The sequence below is a fragment of the Rhopalosiphum maidis genome, chromosome 4, assembly GCF_003676215.2.
Source record: "Rhopalosiphum maidis isolate BTI-1 chromosome 4, ASM367621v3, whole genome shotgun sequence".
Taxonomy (NCBI): domain Eukaryota; kingdom Metazoa; phylum Arthropoda; class Insecta; order Hemiptera; family Aphididae; genus Rhopalosiphum; species Rhopalosiphum maidis.
In genome coordinates, this window is record NC_040880.1 from 10,217,171 (window position 1) to 10,234,918 (window position 17,748).

General features: G+C 28.0%; 1 protein-coding gene across 1 annotated transcript; it reads left to right on the forward strand.

Moving 5' to 3' along the window:
- The first annotated feature begins 2,318 nt into the window (after positions 1–2,318).
- On the forward strand, positions 2,319–11,310 carry LOC113560759 (ras-related protein Rab-13-like). The gene is made up of 6 exons (XM_026966814.1): positions 2,319–2,478; positions 5,823–5,883; positions 8,641–8,779; positions 8,945–9,034; positions 9,276–9,389; positions 10,507–11,310. The coding sequence occupies exons 1-6, from the start codon at positions 2,361–2,363 to the stop codon at positions 10,603–10,605; spliced, it is 621 nt and encodes a 206-aa protein (XP_026822615.1). The 5' UTR covers positions 2,319–2,360; the 3' UTR covers positions 10,606–11,310.
- Positions 11,311–17,748: the final 6,438 nt, after the last annotated feature.

The following is a 17,748-nucleotide window of genomic DNA, read 5'->3' on the forward strand; positions in this document are numbered from 1 at the left end:
AAAAAAAAAGTTTGATCTAAAAATGATTTTGCGTAAAAATTGTGTTTTTTTCCTTATTTGATTTTTGTTTTTCATTATTATCAAGAAACTTTTCAGAAAAATACTGGCATTTATTAATTTTGATCTCCCAAAAGTTAACAACAATAATTTAATAAATGTAATGTTTTCGGGATAATTAATTCACCCTACCATATTACCAATAGTAAAATAAATTATATTATAAATACGATATAAATATACAATAAAAAATAGTTAGTAATATGGGCTTCGCTCATCTTCGCTTAGAATCATTTTTCACGTATCCAATGATTATCATCGAATTTAAATTGAATACATACATTAAATCAATTGTCTTCAAAGTGAATCCTAAAATTGTTTGCGTAGAGATTGAAACCTCGTCAGGATTTTTACAGACTACGGGATTAGAGTGAAAAATTACTGTTGTAAAATCTTTTTTGAAATGTTTTTGATTTTTCGCCTACAGATTTAAGTTTAAGATCAGAATGGAGAATAGTAACAATTCCTAAGATACGTAAGGTTGTACATTAGAAATTCTGCTCAATGGTGTTTCTGGAAAGTTTGAATTTTATAAATTAGCATAACCCTAAAGTTGAGACCACAATGCGGTTCTTGACTACGAAATAGTTTCTATATATTTTATTCGAAAATCTAAGTATATAACCGTATTACATGTTATATTCACAAGACTCAGCAATTTAGCAAAATCAATTGGTTGTTATGTTTTAGTAGGTTTACATCTGTTTAAATTCATATTTTATACGAATCAGTGCTATTGAGTTGAAAAAAGTATGTTATATGAAATGCTCCTACACCCTACGTCCCCACATAGGATTTAAGTATTATGCTCTTTACACGCTGTATCGTAGTACATTTAACTGTGACATTTATTATTATATGTATGTATATAGGAATAATTTTGATGGAAAGTTTTGTAGAGTATTTTACGTTAGAGCTTATACTTATGGATAATAAATTTCTGCATATAGGATTTAGCTAAACATAAAAATATAGGACGGTTTGTAAAATATTAAGGCTAGCTAAACATTTCTTAAGCTTATACTAAAAGTGGATTTGAGGGGATGTCGTTATTGATTATTTATCAAACTTTGTCCAGATTCTGAGAGGGGATAATGCGTGTTTTATATAAGCTTTTTTTCGGTCAACGCTTTTTAAGACAAAAGAAAAGCTATATAAAAGTTTCACTCAGCACTTTTTTTGGATTGAAAATACATAATTTAACACAGATTGTGCTTTAGAGAGATCATTTTTCCAATTTTCTTCGATATTTTCATTTTTATGTATCATTGAGATAATTAAATAAATACATCGCTGGTTTCTCTAACTGTTACGTAATTTATTATTATTTTTGTATGATAATACATAATAATATTGCGATAAAGTTATAAATACGATGTATATAGATGTATAATTTATAATTATATTAAACGACGTTATAACCGATTTTCCAAGATTAATGTAAGTTCAAAAAGCATTTTTCACATAATTCGTAAGCAGGTCACACATTTGTTTTTTTTCCAATATTTTAAAAATATGTTCTACAATTTAGGTTTCTATATTTACAATTACATTGTAACGTAAATACGAGTAGCTCATCGTTATCGATATTTTAACAAAAAAAAAATTATTCTAATCGACCAAATAGATTTAACTATGTTATTGGAATGTTGAACGGTGTAGAGTGAACAGAGGTAATATTATCTTTAGACTGGTTCGCTATAATCAATAAAAAAATACCTCGTAATATACCTATTAAAACGATAATTTGGCGGTTGTTGTAATAATAATATCCAAGAAAAACGGCAAATCTCTAATAATATTATTTTAATACAATGTGACAGCGGCGGCGGTGACGATCCGGTGGATCGGACCCTGGTTGTATGATCGTTTGAAAGAAAAAAAGAAAATAAAGGGGTATATTTATTTTGTGTCATGTATATAATAGTGTGTGTACCACTTTTGGCCCCGACTGGGTTGCCGACTCCGAATCGATATTCATTGGGTGAGTCATCGTCTGCGGCGGCGAGAGGGGTTGTAGTCGTTGGTGTATAATATGGTCCGTTTCGGGGCAAAGAGTGGTATGGGCGGACTCTTGCGCACGATAATCGAGCTTTTTAGGCAAGTGCGACGCGATAATATACTATATAGTACGCCATCATATTATACACTACTCCAAGACATCGATGTCTAGTGTTTCCCGATACGATAATCGAACGATTGTGACTACCGACAGCGCAAATAAGGGACGACGACGTGTACACACACGCCACTATACCGCCGTCGCCGCCGATCAGTGTGTGTCTCGAGGGCTATGCCGTGACATGAACACCGGCGAATCGTACAAGGTGCTCGTGCTGGGCGACTCGAACGTCGGCAAAACATGTCTGATGCACAGGTTCTGCGACGAGACGTATTACGACACGTACATATCGACCATTGGTAAGTTATACTTATGAACTGGTGTCCAAGACTTGACGGACTTGTTGCGAGAATTTTCTCGAATTTTCTTTCGGACAATATATTGTAACGCGCGCTGTACGTCATAGCTTGTTTATGTGTAAATTATAAATGTTTATTAATTATATATTGCATGAAATATCCTTTCCGCAGTTAGACTAGTATATTGCCTACCGATCACAATTTATTAACTGTATAGCGACTGTGTATTATATTTATACATTATATGGGTACTAAAATTCGTAATTATCTATGACGATAATCGTTGATGACGGAATCATTGCAACGTGGATATAATATGTATATTTATATTTATTTGTAATACTGAAAGCTTTCTAGCTTCTGATTTCTCAAATTCTCAGATGTTTCAATCGATGCAGTGGTGCATGTGTCGTATGTGTTGCGCGTGTATGCGTGTATACTCCTAGATGTATTTCGATCGAGTCAAAAATTCATAAGAATTACAATAGAAGTGAAGAGATTTTACTCTACACAACCCAGGTATCTAGTTTTTATAGGGAAAAATTACAAGAATAAATCTCTCTTAACCAACCATTCCTATTTTACATTTAATGTACAAATGTGAATTCATATTCATAATTTCACACACTGCTAATAATCCACAGAGAAGTCTCAATAATAATAATAATAATAATATACTTCATCCGCAGACAAATTTGCACATCCTTAAAATATAATGTTACCAGTTGTGCAGACTTCACGTCCTTTATACTAAGCACGTCGTTAAATTCATCAATGGTGACCTTTATGCGTAAGTATCAAATGTCCTTGCACTAACCTACATTATACCCAAAACCCAATGTATGAAATGTATAAATACGTATTATATATTATAAAGCGTACATGCGGTAACCGGGTAACATATTAAACAATTATATATTCAACTATGAATGAATATAATTAGCGTGCGTAAAATTACATAATATATTTTTAGCGTGCAGCAACAATAAATACAAGTAATTATATTATATATCATACGTAATAGCCAATAGGTAATACGCCTTGTATATGTGTAAAACGTTAAATATTTTGTAAGTGTTTAAATGCGATTTGACCACGACCGTCGACCACCAAATAAATACATGATAAGAATATTATGCACCACCGGTATGGCTCAGAAAAATGCAATCGATTATTTTAACGGAATCCTTTTTGACTTTATCATTTATTATTATTAATTTTAAATTCATGATATAATTTTTTAATATACATGTAGCATTCATATCGTGTATATATATACTACCTTGGTAGGTGTATGGGTAATGTCTGCGCGGTTTCGTGATAAGTATCAATGAACGGGCAATGTACTAATATACCTACGTATAAATCAGGGCCGTATACCGCTTAGGCTGTTTAGGCTAAAGCCTACGGTGGCAAATTTTAACGGTCGAAACGAAATACCAATTTTTTTTTAGTTGGTAAATTAATTTCAGTCTATGGGCGGTAAAAACCTTAATCTGGCCCAGGTATAAATTATATTAGATATATTTTACAGTTGTATATGCGCATTTTATGTTGCATGTGACTATAAGTAAAAATAAATTCTAAAACTCAAACTCAAATAGAAAAGTATTGAATTATTATCATTAATGACACTATGTATATAATATATATTGATACAAACACCCAAATATATTATTTTATACGATATTTCTGAATGATTAATGCTGTATAAAGGGACAAACAACCATCTATATATATATATATATATGTATGTATATAATGATGGATATTTATTAATATGAATATTATATAGGATATAGATACTATACACCATTGAAACTAGGTTTTGTCGTCCGAAAATCGAAACCTAACGTAATTTGACCAACATCCCGTCGGGGATTTCACCAAAGGATATATCCATCTCATATTAGATAATATGAGATGAATAATACATCGTATTATGGTAATATATTATAAGGTCGTTTTTGCAGCATACGTCAACAAAACCTTTGGTTTTAATACCTATATAATATACATACATACAAAGTGTTTCTTTGTATTCGTCCAAGTTAATACATTTTATTTTTATACTTAATATTTTCGAAGTATGATTTAAGAAAAAGGTTATTAGAGTCCCACGGCGCAATTATTAAAATTTATGATGTTTTGTATTGGGTTATAGCTGAATACAAAATAAAAATAATTAAAAAAAAAAAAAAATGTTTTTCTCATGTTTTGTAAAATTTTGAGATTGGTCCACTTTAAAAAGATAATTATGTAAATATTTTAAAAGATGAATTTATTACTGTAGATCCCATTAAATATTTAAATAGCTATGTATAGATAAATAGGAGGGTAAGAGTAACGAGTAATATTAGGTGGGTAGCAAGGACAAGTACGAAGAAAAACTCTGTATAGTAAACTATAATAAATATACAGGTTTAACGATTTTAATTAATTTTATTCCATTTTAATTCAAATTGTATCATAAATATTATAAAAGAAAAATGCCGTTATTGTTCAAATTTTAAAATCTCATTAAATAGTCGTTGCTACGTGTATTACACCCATAAAGTTATATTATACCTACCAAAAAATATTAGATATTTTAATATTTATCATTTTTTTCATGTCGTAAAAGCATTGCAAAAATTTTACAAATTACAAATTGTTTTAATTATTTACTTAATAAATTCGTGCTCTTGATGCGTAATCTGTATATCAGTATGACAGTATGGCGGTTAACAGATAAAAGATAATGATTGTTATTCGTTTAAAATTATTATTGTTATAATAACTAATATTATGATATAATAAAACTCATTCGTTGTGCACGCGTTATATTACACTCTCAAGTAAATAAATAAATTAATAAATATTACAATCCAATAGAAAAATCGAGTCAAAGGCAAACCTAAAAACAAACATTTTTTTTTGCAAATTTTAATTGAATCGGATGTACAATATTGGTACCCAACTTGTTCCGAGACTACAAAATATTAAAACAGCCGGAAATTTACAACTCGTTCATGTTTTACACGACGATTATTTTCTTTTTTGTCACAACGTTTTCTGCGACGTGTTTCTTATACAATTATCATTAAATCGCGTGGTTGTCGCGCGGTATTTAGGTTACTTTACAATGTGTACCCATGCAAATCAAACGGTTAAAAGGGGTAAAATTGTACGAGCTAACATCGTTACACGAGAGCATATTTTATTTATATATGCTAACGCGATGACTCGTAAAATGCAAATGTCGAGGCATTTTGTAGAATGTCATAAAACAATAATATACCTGCTTACTATAATATCTATATTCTACATAGGAAGCTAACAATAATAATATTTTCGGATTTCAGGAGTCGATTACAAACAGAAGATAATTCAATTGGACGAAAAGCCGGTAAAGTTACAAATATGGTAAGCTAGTTCATATAATATTATTATTTATAACGACAAGCGTATTTATTATTTAAAATATTTAATTAATATCTGTACTTAAATGATCTCTCCTTAACCTAATCTAACCGTTGGTAATATTGATACAACATTATTTTTGGAATTATCGGTGCAGTCGTCTTATTTTACGAAAACTAATATAAAAACACCAATGAATAATATAGAATAAAATATAATTGCAGTTAACTTAATTTCAATACATTTAAAACCAATTTTAATAATAATAGTACCTTTCTGAAGTTAAAATCGTTTGATTTTGAACGAATTAAATAAATAAATTGTACAACTGCGAAATTATTAACGTTATATTATGTATGCAGAATGACGCGGTGTGAAATAGTATTATTTTTCTAAAAAATACGCGAGTGTCGTTTTAAATTATTTTTATTTTATACGCGATTCAGCTTTAATTAAAATTTTTAGTCAAATACCGAAACATTGTACTGTATATACGAAAATATACAATTTAACACTGAACAAATAAAATTGCACTGTGTTATAATAACGAAATCGTTATTATATTATTATGATACAAATAATTAAAATTTGTTTTTGCATGCACATGACGTATATTATGTACCTATACCTACTTGTTACATGCCCAGTTATACCCACTATAATTGTTGTTTACTGTTTCAACCAGTGTATTTTTATGTCAAGAATGTATATAGATTGCATGTTATAGGCATTAGGTACTTACTACTTGAAAAAAATAAAAGTATCTATATCCTATAATATCGTTATGTAATATAATAAAACAATCATAATGCCAAATATAAAAGCCAACAGCTGTTTGGTATTTTTTAAATTTATGTGAAATATATTTCACCACATAACGAAAAATTGTAAGTACTATTTTAAAATGAATCCAATTTGTATTTCACAAGAAAACGCCTAATAAAATGTATTATTCAAGTATCAAATATAATTTATTTTAGTATAGAAAAATACTTCATATTTTATACAGAACCGCTTGACTGAAATAAAACTGAATATAAATCGATTAATTTAAAATGTAAATTACTACAGCAAAACATCCGCGATGTAATATTGAATTTATATTCAATAATATTATAACTGAGTAAATTAAACCAATAATATAGCTAGGTAAATCAACGTCATGATGTGTGCAAAATATGACATAAAGTCAATACAATTTTGTCGCGGTTGGTAGGATAAATAATTTTATTTCAATTATTATTATTAATTTTCAAATTATGATGTCTTGATATTGTACGTTTTCATACTTCAATTAATAATATAATTTTATTATAAGTATACAAATAAATGTCACTAGCTTATTAAATGATCGAATGATCCTTGTAATTGGATTTTTTAATCTTTCTATGACATTAACCCACTTCCTATTGTTATGTTCATTTGATAGGTATTTTTGTATAAAATGATTCAATTAGGTCTTATATGTAGGAAAATCTGTTATAGCATAATCGTTGATAACATATTATATGACTTTTAATATTGTTTTAAGTTTTGTAAAAATGAAAAAAAACCTACACAATAAAACGCAAACAAACAATTTTAGTGTATGTATTTGATGTATGAGTAATATAATACGATAATAGAACAATAAGCCCGTCTTATGAAATATCAATAAAAAAAGCAAAATTAATTAGCAAACGATAATAGGCTTATAAATATAACTATAATAAAATGCAATATATGTAGTATGTACTTAATACAATAATTATGTATACCTAACTACAATTCTACTTTACTCGACAAAATATGATGTAGACATTTATTATATAACATGTTATAAATAAAAGATATTCTTATTTCTAAGATTTTATGGTGTATAATATAATATTAAATTGTGTAAGATGGTGCAATAAAATTAATTACCGTTATTAAAATAATATCTAAAAAAGTTTAAATAAGTTATTTTTGTATCGAATCCTATGTATATTATGAAATAATAATATTCCAGCAGAATGTAAATAATAAAAGCATTGTAGGTATATTTATTTTTATTTAAGGTAGGTAAATACTAATTTTTTCGAAAAGTTTTAAAATTTTGCGAATTTTTTTTTCTATAGGTATATTTTGAAATCATAACAATTTTATTATTATTTTTGATTATCTGTTAATTGTTTTTTTTTCTTTTTTTTTTTTAATGAAATCATATATATTTCTAATTTTATAGTCCGAAAACCATCTTTTTTTAGAATTTTGAACGAGTTGTGAACTTAAAATATTTAAATACAATAAATAATAAGCTTCTAGTGTGACAGGACCCTTATATTACATTACATTTCCTATTGGCTATTACTCTATCAGCTATATGCTTAAAAATAAATTGATAGTATTTGTAATTTTAAATTATATTATTATGTTATCATTTATTAAGATTTACTAGCACACTTAAACATGATTTCTATACTTGCGTCAAATTCATTTTTTGAAAATCTAATGCACCGTCTGAAATGACAATGGTGCAGAAATTACATTTTATATAGTAAATATATAGATGCGCTGCAAATAACAAAAATAATATGAAAAAATAATTTCAAGTTAAAAATTTAAAATGTAAAAATGATCCAAAAAAGAACTTTGTTGTTCTTGTATAATATTGTTGTAACCAATTTATAATTAAAGCTGTTTAATGACCTGCAATTCATTATCACGAAATTAATTATTATACCTATTAATATATTAAAATATTTTTATTAATATATTAATAAATAATAACTTACACAGGGACACTGCCGGGCAAGAGCGTTTCCGAACACTGACTACGGCCTACTATCGAGGCGCAATGGGCATATTACTCGTCTATGACGTGACGAATTTGGATTCATTCGACCATTTGACGTACTGGTTGAAGAATATTCAAGAGGTGAGTTTTAACGAACAGTTTAATGGTATAATAATCATGAACAAGAACATGATGGTCCAATTATTCAATATATATTTGCAACTAATAATACCTAATTATAATATGAATATTACAATGTAAATTATGTAATAATTACGTACAATAATAAATAATATTTATGTTTAGAACGCTTCGCCGGATGTTATTAAAGTTTTGGCAGGTAACAAATGTGACAACGAGACAGTGAGAGCCGTGGACAAAGCTGACGGTGAAAAAGTGAGTACTCAGATAATTTTTCAATACGAAATAGTATTGTTATACTATAGCGGTCCATTGCACCGACAATTAAACATATTTTTTTACATTTTACTATCATGTTTGAAAATAAATTAATCGATACAGCACAAATGCACAATAATATTATGTATGCAGTATATATTATAACACTATACCTAGTACATTATACTGTATAATACTTTATATTACGTATTGCATCATCTTTATCTATTATGTTTAGATAGCGGAATGCTACGATATGCCGTTTTTCGAAGTCTCGTGTAAGATGGACGTCAATGTGGAAGAAGCGTTTCAAGCATTGGCTAAAATGATCAAAGAACGTTCCAAATACTCGGTGAGCTATTACACGTAAAAATTATATTATATTTAAATGATGTGATTTTGGTATTAAATCATATTACTATATGGCACAATCATACTATCAAATAAGTTTAAAAAAGAAATATTATTAATATAATTAACTATATTTTTATATACCTATGTCCTATTTATTGAAACTCTTAAAAAGATAATCTATTTCAGAATATAAAATTATACATACCTATGCTGTAATTCAAAAACACAAAATCTCATACATTTAAAGGTATCAATAAAAAAGTAAATATATATATATATATATTTGTAAACACATATTTTTATAAGGACTTAAAATTATGTAAAAAACGGTTTCTAAAATACGTTAATACTTTTCGTGGAAATGAGTGTTTAACTTTTAACTTTAAAAGTCATCTCATATATTATATTACCTACCTATATTTAAACCTAGGCAATTTTTTTTAATTTATGCAGATCGTTAAATAAAATACTTATTCTTTTTAAAGTTGCTATATTAACTCCAATACATAAAAAAAATATTTCATCTCATTTTTTAGTAATTTTTTTTACCTATTCTTAGGAAATAAAAATATTAAAAAAAAATGGAGGATTTTTAGATTTCTGCTAGAATTGAATAATCTATTAAAAAAAAATAAATAAAAAAAAAATTGAAGTTTACATGGGATAAAGGAATATCTTCAAGTCGAGCTATATAATTATATAATTTAACGAAACGCTCTATAAAAAGGAAAATAGTATGCTAGTATGCATCAATTTAATTGGATCTATTAGATCCAAATGAAACCTTCGACGCGACCAACTATAGGCATACTATAGATAATAAGTATACTAAATAAAATTAACTATTTACGGGTATCTGGTTCTGGCTCTTGTCGCATCATCCTATATCTTAATATAAGAAAACGAAAAAATAATATTATTATTTATTAGTGATGTTTGTGGACAGTAATGCTGTTTCCCTTAAATTACAAAAAAAGAAAAATGATACCCGGCGATGACACCCACTAGAACACATTATAAATACGTACCTATTTAAATATGCACGTATAACATAATGTATTATTTACATATTATTTTTGTATTCGCTTGTTAATTTGTACATATATTATTTATAGGGAGCGTTCGGGCTAAGAGACGAAACACCGAGGGAAAAATGTTCACCACTTTTCGAAAAAGCTTTTTCCGAATCCACGCGGAAGTGCAGTTCCTGTTAATGTCCATAAATTTAATAATAATAATCATAAAAGTTTAGCTGTTTTTATTTTCATGAAAAATCCTAAAGCCTATAATAATAATACACGTGTTGGCTTATATCGCGCCTATCCGACGTCGAGAAATTAAATTAACATACTTAAACGACGGAACATAAAAGTGTTTAATTATTAGTGATTACTATAATACAAATAGTAAATACATAATATAATACGCATAATATTATAACGTTATTTTAGTATTGAAATAAATATACTTAAATAATACGTAATAAAGTGAATTTATTATTTATGGTATCTTTACCCATAATCTTATTTTGTAAAATCGAAATGCACAAGATTGTTCTTTTACCGTTAGAGTAATCCACGCGTAATATTTCTAATTGAATACATATAAATATAATCTATCAACATCTATTTATTCGTTCTATCAAAAACCAAATTAAACACATAAAGACTTTAATATGATTAAATATACACACGTAAACAGTGTGTCATCAAATAATGACAGGGTCAGATATTTTACTTTTTCAGGCATAACGTTTCAATTTTAAATGTTTACTGTTTACGTAATTTTTCAAACAGTTTATATTATATTATGTATAGTCAGAACAAAATTATAAAAATATAATCCCTACATTATTATAAGAATAAATGCATATAGCTACGAATCTTTCACGTTTTGCCTTTATATATATTATTGTTTCTGATATTATTATTATTATTATTATTATATAAATCTATTAATATTTTCCTGCGAATTCACATGTATTTTTTTAAAATATTTATTTTGATTTATACTTTTTTGATGTTGTATACCTAATATTCATCTTTGTTTATTGTAATCCATTAATTCATTAATAAATTTAATAAATTGGGAACGTAATACAATTTTTGAAATAATCATCATTATTATGTTGTACCTGTTTATTATATAGAACTAGTCTACAAAATTTTCGTTAATGGACTGTGTGAATAGGTGAATTTATAATCCACTAAGAGAAAAATATGAAGCATACTGTAACCAAAATAATTTTAAACCATTGACTTGTAATATTTTATAAACGGTTTTTTTTTGTGTACGATTATATACATCATACATCTATAATATAATACATGGACTGTGAGACTTTAAAAAAAATTTAGTTAAAATTGGTAAAAATTGGTTCTTTTCTAAAAAAGTTTAGTCCTTTTTAGCTTTATGTTAAGGGGACGTTACGGTTACGAGTGTAGACAAAAATGTTTTGTTATTGGAAATTTAAATAAAATATAAATAAAAACTTGAAAATAAAAATGTACATTTGATGATTTCAAGTGGTTTCACGTAAATTCCAACAACTTAATTATTAAGTTGTTGAGTAATATTAAAATTTACAAAATCCAATATACAAAAATTCTAGTGTGAATGAGATCTCTAAAAATACGTCAAAATGACAATACATGCTTGACTTTATTCGTGCCTATTGTACAATAATTGTATGTTCATACACGATAGTACGTACATCACATAATGTGTAAAAAAGTTATACAATAATAGTTAATACAATGATAATATTCACCTACCAATTATTCGATATTCAAACGGTGTTACAGCGGTCGTCAATTATTGTAAATATGTTTATGCATATAATGACTTGGAATAGTTTTTGCGTAAGCTCGAAAATAAAAATAACACTGTAACGTCTGTAACAAACAACTTCCGAATGGGAAATATTAACAACTAAAAACTATATACGAATGTGCAAATAGTCAGTCTAGTGTGTATGCACTAAAATATATTTTTCATGATTACTTAAACAAATTTGTGTATAAGAGGGATGTGTCGCACGTAAACTGGTAAACTGATACCGACCTTTTCGGACCTTCTATATTATACAAGACGTTCAGGACAGTAATACGTTCACCAAAATAATAATCCCTACCACAAATAGAAAACGAAAAACAAACGAAAGAAACGTTTTTCAGTCGTGTGCCGTTGTTATTATACATACGTGTATAATATACAATACGCATCACAACAACCCGCGTGAATCGCTTGCTAAGGATATATTTTATAATGTCTTACGCATTTTTATGATGTTGAATAATATTATTATGCCGTCACAACTGTTTTTGCGATTGGGTTTATTATCGTTACACTTCAACCCACCGCGGAGTCCCTTTATTTTTTTTCCTCGGAGTCAGCGCTGAGGGCGGATGTCGCATTATACGCCTGATGTATGTATATTATTGTTATGTTCGAGTAAACCTGCAACCACGAGTGATCGGATTATTGTTTACATTTGTTCAAATAGGGTTATTCGTCTGTTCGTCTTGTTTTCGTCACATGTTATTATGTTTTGTGAAAGTGAATGTATATAATAATAATGTTTTTACGATAATCGGTCACATCTTATAGTAATTTATTAAAAATTAAAATTGTATGTATTATATTATTTATAATATTATATTAATCATTATTAAGAGGTATCTATGTATTATATTATTATGCATGTATGCGCAAACGCAATAATATGAACGAAGGACCACTCGGCTGGTCAACACTGAGAATTATTGACCATAAAACAATATATAAATTAAGCGCCTGCAACTGGTCGGGGTTAGGCAATTCATCTGCAACTGTGGATTGACGGAGCACGAAAGGCAACCTAACACACGACGACGACACTGGACGGGTTTATAATGGAATTTGGAAAGGAAGCTAGACAAGGGAATGAGGGAATGAAGATGATGCAGGTTAATTATTGGGGGGCGGGGTATGGTCAGAGTCGGCCTGGTGCAATGACTATAGAGTTTACAACAACGGGGGACAAATAATCTTATTAACTAACTTAAATCACGGTCTACGGAAGTTCGGCGATGGTGGCGATCGGCGGAGACGTTCGACAACCTGGGCGGCCTCTCACGCAAATCGCCTGCCCGAGTTGCTGGTGGACTTTCGCGGACTGACGTTGACGCTCTGGCACCAATGTTGACAATAGAAGTTGGTACTACGCTTGAATATGTTTGATGGGTAAACGCGGGAAATTCGCCCCCCTGTATCAAAATAAACTACAAAGTAATTTATTTTATTTATGATTGTATAACAATGTTCTTTTGTTATATATTTATATTTAATATATTATTTCATAGTAAACTAATAACAATTAATTCATCTGAAGAAGCGTGTTGCTCAAATAAGGACAAATCTGTTCAAGAAACTCCAAAATCAAATAAATTATTAGATATCCTTAGATACCTTCAACGAGTAACGGAGTAATAGGATGATTATTATATGAAGTTAAATCCAACATTGAAGTAAAAGAGTAAATATTTATTTTTCGTTGAAAATTACAGTTCTTGTTATACTTGTATCACTTTGGAAGTTAATTTTTATATTTAGCTCAATTTTAGATGGCCGACGTATAATAAATATTGCCTATTTTTTCGAAAAAATATCAAAAATTAATCATCAACCATTTGGCTGTACGTTTAAAAATTTGGTTTTTATCGGGGAGAAGAGAAATGGTTTGTATAGTGAATATATATTCGATTGTGCTTTGTGCCGGAAAGAATAACTAATTAAATCTAAAGATCCTAGTAGGTACGTCATTAATGGACATCAATACAACAGCTATAACGACATCAATAAATGCAGGACGAGGTTTTGTACAATTAGAAATATTCTCTGTTTTATTGAGTATGTGTCAACTATTCGTCCAAGAATTAAAAATATTTGTTAGCCCATCAATCACACATTTCTTATTAAATGTATACATAATTATAATTAATTCAAAACAATTTTGTTCATCTAAAAAAAAAGGTCAGTGTGCCGTGAACATTTTTTGAAGTGTACGGTGTGCCGTGTATAATAAAAGTTTGAAAACCACTGGTCCAGACCACGGTTTAAGATAGAAAGGTTGCACATCGTGGTATACTCATAGATATATATAGGTATACTCATTGTTGTCCATGGGTATGCTACGCAATGTTAGACCGCGGTGTACGAGAGTTCTTATCTAACATACGAAAAAGTGAACTACTACTAACGCTCACGGCGGTTGTTGATTGGAATTATAATATTACAATATGCCCATATCCCGCCAAAATATTAAATGATTGAATATTCAATTATAAATGTAATCGAGTTAATAACTAAATTATAATCACGATTCACTGCTCTCGTGGTCTATATACATGATTATCGTATGTCGAAATCTCATCACTATTCACTGTAATCTGTGTTTGGTTATTGGTTTTGTGAATTTTCTATCACGTTTATTGCCTATGGTCATTATGCCTAATTATTGTGCAATTCGTGAGTCACATTATGTGTCTAAAACTCTTTTTGGCGTTCCTAAAGAAGACGAAATAAAAAAACTTTGGGAAGATGCTTTAGGTATTACACTAAAAAAAAGTTTTAGAGTGTGTGCCTCACACTTTAAAGAATCTGATATTATTAGCACATGGGAGTCTGGTGAAGGACTTAATAAGTACACCGTGAGTATACTTCTTTATTAAGTTACATACAATGTGTATTTTTATTATTATGAATGATATAATATCATATAATACACTTGTACAATGTATATGTTAAATGTTATAGTATTTTAAATTTGTAGATATGCTTAAAAAAACAAAAATTAAAAAAGGGTGCAATTCCGTTGAAATGGTGTGAACCAGAAAGTTCAGAACCTGCAGTGGACCCAGTGAATATTGAAGTAAATAGAAATTACAATTTGTTGATAGAAATGATATCTTTTACAAATGTGTAAATTGTAGAGGTTGTTACAAAAATTGATATTTGCCAGATATTAAATTTTAAATTAGTGTAAACTGTTTATTTATTTTGGGATATAAAGTGTTGTTAATATTACATGTGTGAAGTCACCTTAAGTACCTTATTGTGTTATTGATGAAATAATTTGTGAAGTTTATGTATTTCATAATAAATTGTATTACAATATTTTAGATTCAAAATCTGACTGATTTACAATATAATGAAGATGAAATAAATACAGACAATTTTGAATCTACCTGTTTTAATGAAATATTATCAGAAGCCTTGACTTCAAAAAGAAGAAAGGTTTTAAATATTATTTTGATTAATACTAGCTAGTATGATTTAAGATTTTTCCCAATGTTTTAATGTTATTAACAGATTGATACAGAAGTTTCAGATATGTATTTTTATCAAAATGTTATGAAAATTTGGGCTCAATTATTGTTCCAAAAAATTGGTATTTTGGAATTGAACCTTATGGTTCTTATCATAAATTGAGCAATTTTCAACCTAATTTTAACAGATACATTGAAAAGCAATTGGTTATAACTGAAGGTAATAATTCCATTTATAATAAAAAATATGTTTGATACAATTAGTAATAAGTTACTCAATAATGGTAACTTTTATTATAACTTTTATATTGGTAACCCAATATTGAATTGCTCATGAGTACTACATTAAAATGCATAAATTTTTTTGCAATTTAACATAATTGTAGTACCAAAATAACATTTTCATTCAGATTCTGGATATATTATGCAAATTAGTGGTAAGACAATAGTACCATCAGAAATAGGACTAAGTGATTTTAAAGCTGAAAACATTGAAGATGTGCAAAAGTGTTTGATTACTTTGGATTCAATAAAATGTTTCCAAGGTACTGTTTCTTGTTCTAAATACCCAGAAATCAAATCATCATATGGTATGCAGTACATTCAATCAAACAATCAATGGCGACATTTAAAATGTTCAATAATTGTAAAGATGATGACAGGTTAAGAAAATCATAATGAGATAGTATTGTCATATCGATATCGTGAAATTAGTCTGATATCGAATCGATATCGTGCATCATTATGCTCAACGCATAACACCCAGGACTCGCTAATTTATACTCGTTCTTTGGGATTACGTGTTTATGTTATCCTTTCACTCAGTTGATTATTGACAGTTTATTATTTAAGCCAGGGCCAACACGGCTGACCCAAATTAATTATTTTTATTTAATTATTGTTTATTTAATATAACGAACACTGTCTATTTGTTACGGCATTCAAATGTCAAACAACAAAATATTATTTTACGATTAGTTGCACTCTGTTTGACATTGAATATAAACACAATTAATTACTATTATAGTATTTTTATTCAATATTCTAGTATTTATATACCTATACACACCTGAAATTCGGATAAAAGCACTGTACTCGTTTACAATTTCTGAAAGCATATAATTTACAATAACGACTTTTATTGGTAGAACAGTATAATTATAATTAGCCAAATTAGGTAACTTTTTTGATAAAATATATAATAAATTCAACAAATCTTACATCTATGAATTCCTATATTTAATAATAATTGTAATATATCATTATTTTACTCGATTTTGTAAACAAATACATTTTATACGCTCATAAAATTTTTTTTTATTGACGCTGGAGTTTTTTTTACTGTCACTTGTAGGAAAACTTATGGATGACCTTGTATTGGGTTTTTTAATCTTAGGTATAAATCACAAAAATTTTACGAATTGTCAATTTCAAAATTCCTTGCAAATTTTCGCGATTTTGATATATTTCGTAAACATTTAAACTTTAAATGCTTATAAACAAAAATTGTGACTAATGATTTTTTATTTTTTTTATTACAATAAGAAAAACTTATAATAAATCTTTATATTAAATTTTAAAGATTTTTTGGAAAGCCAAATTTTTTTTTGGCAATTAAAGAAAAAAAATTTTGAAAAATTGAAAATTTTAATGATCTATAACTAGTTTAAAAAAATTCTAAATATTTTGAAAATTCAATCGTAAATAAATACCGCTAATATAAACATTTTATGAAAATTTCAAGTATTTACAATGATTCGTTTTTGAGTTACAGCAAATTCAAAAAATCGATTTTGTCAAAAAGTGGTTATGCGTAAAAATTCCCGATTTTTCTTATTTTTTCAAGGTTTTTTTTTGAGACTTTTATTAAACAATCAATACGGAATTAACGTCTAACTATTTATCTAGGTTATCTACTAAGGATGTACAAACGTTAAACTCTGCTAATAATTTACTTAGCGTGAAACATGTCAGTTAAATCGAACTCTAACTTTCATGTATAATAATTAATTTTGTTTAATCTAACTGGCAACAGAATATAATTAAATT

Bases quoted from the DNA above. Each gene is read 5' to 3' on its own strand.
- LOC113560759 (XM_026966814.1), top strand. From the start codon at position 2,361: ATGAACACCGGCGAATCGTACAAGGTGCTCGTGCTGGGCGACTCGAAC. The intron at 2,479-5,822 runs GTAAGTTATACT...TTCGGATTTCAG, and splicing joins CACGTACATATCGACCATTG to GAGTCGATTACAAACAGAAG. The intron at 5,884-8,640 runs GTAAGCTAGTTC...TAACTTACACAG, and splicing joins CCGGTAAAGTTACAAATATG to GGACACTGCCGGGCAAGAGC.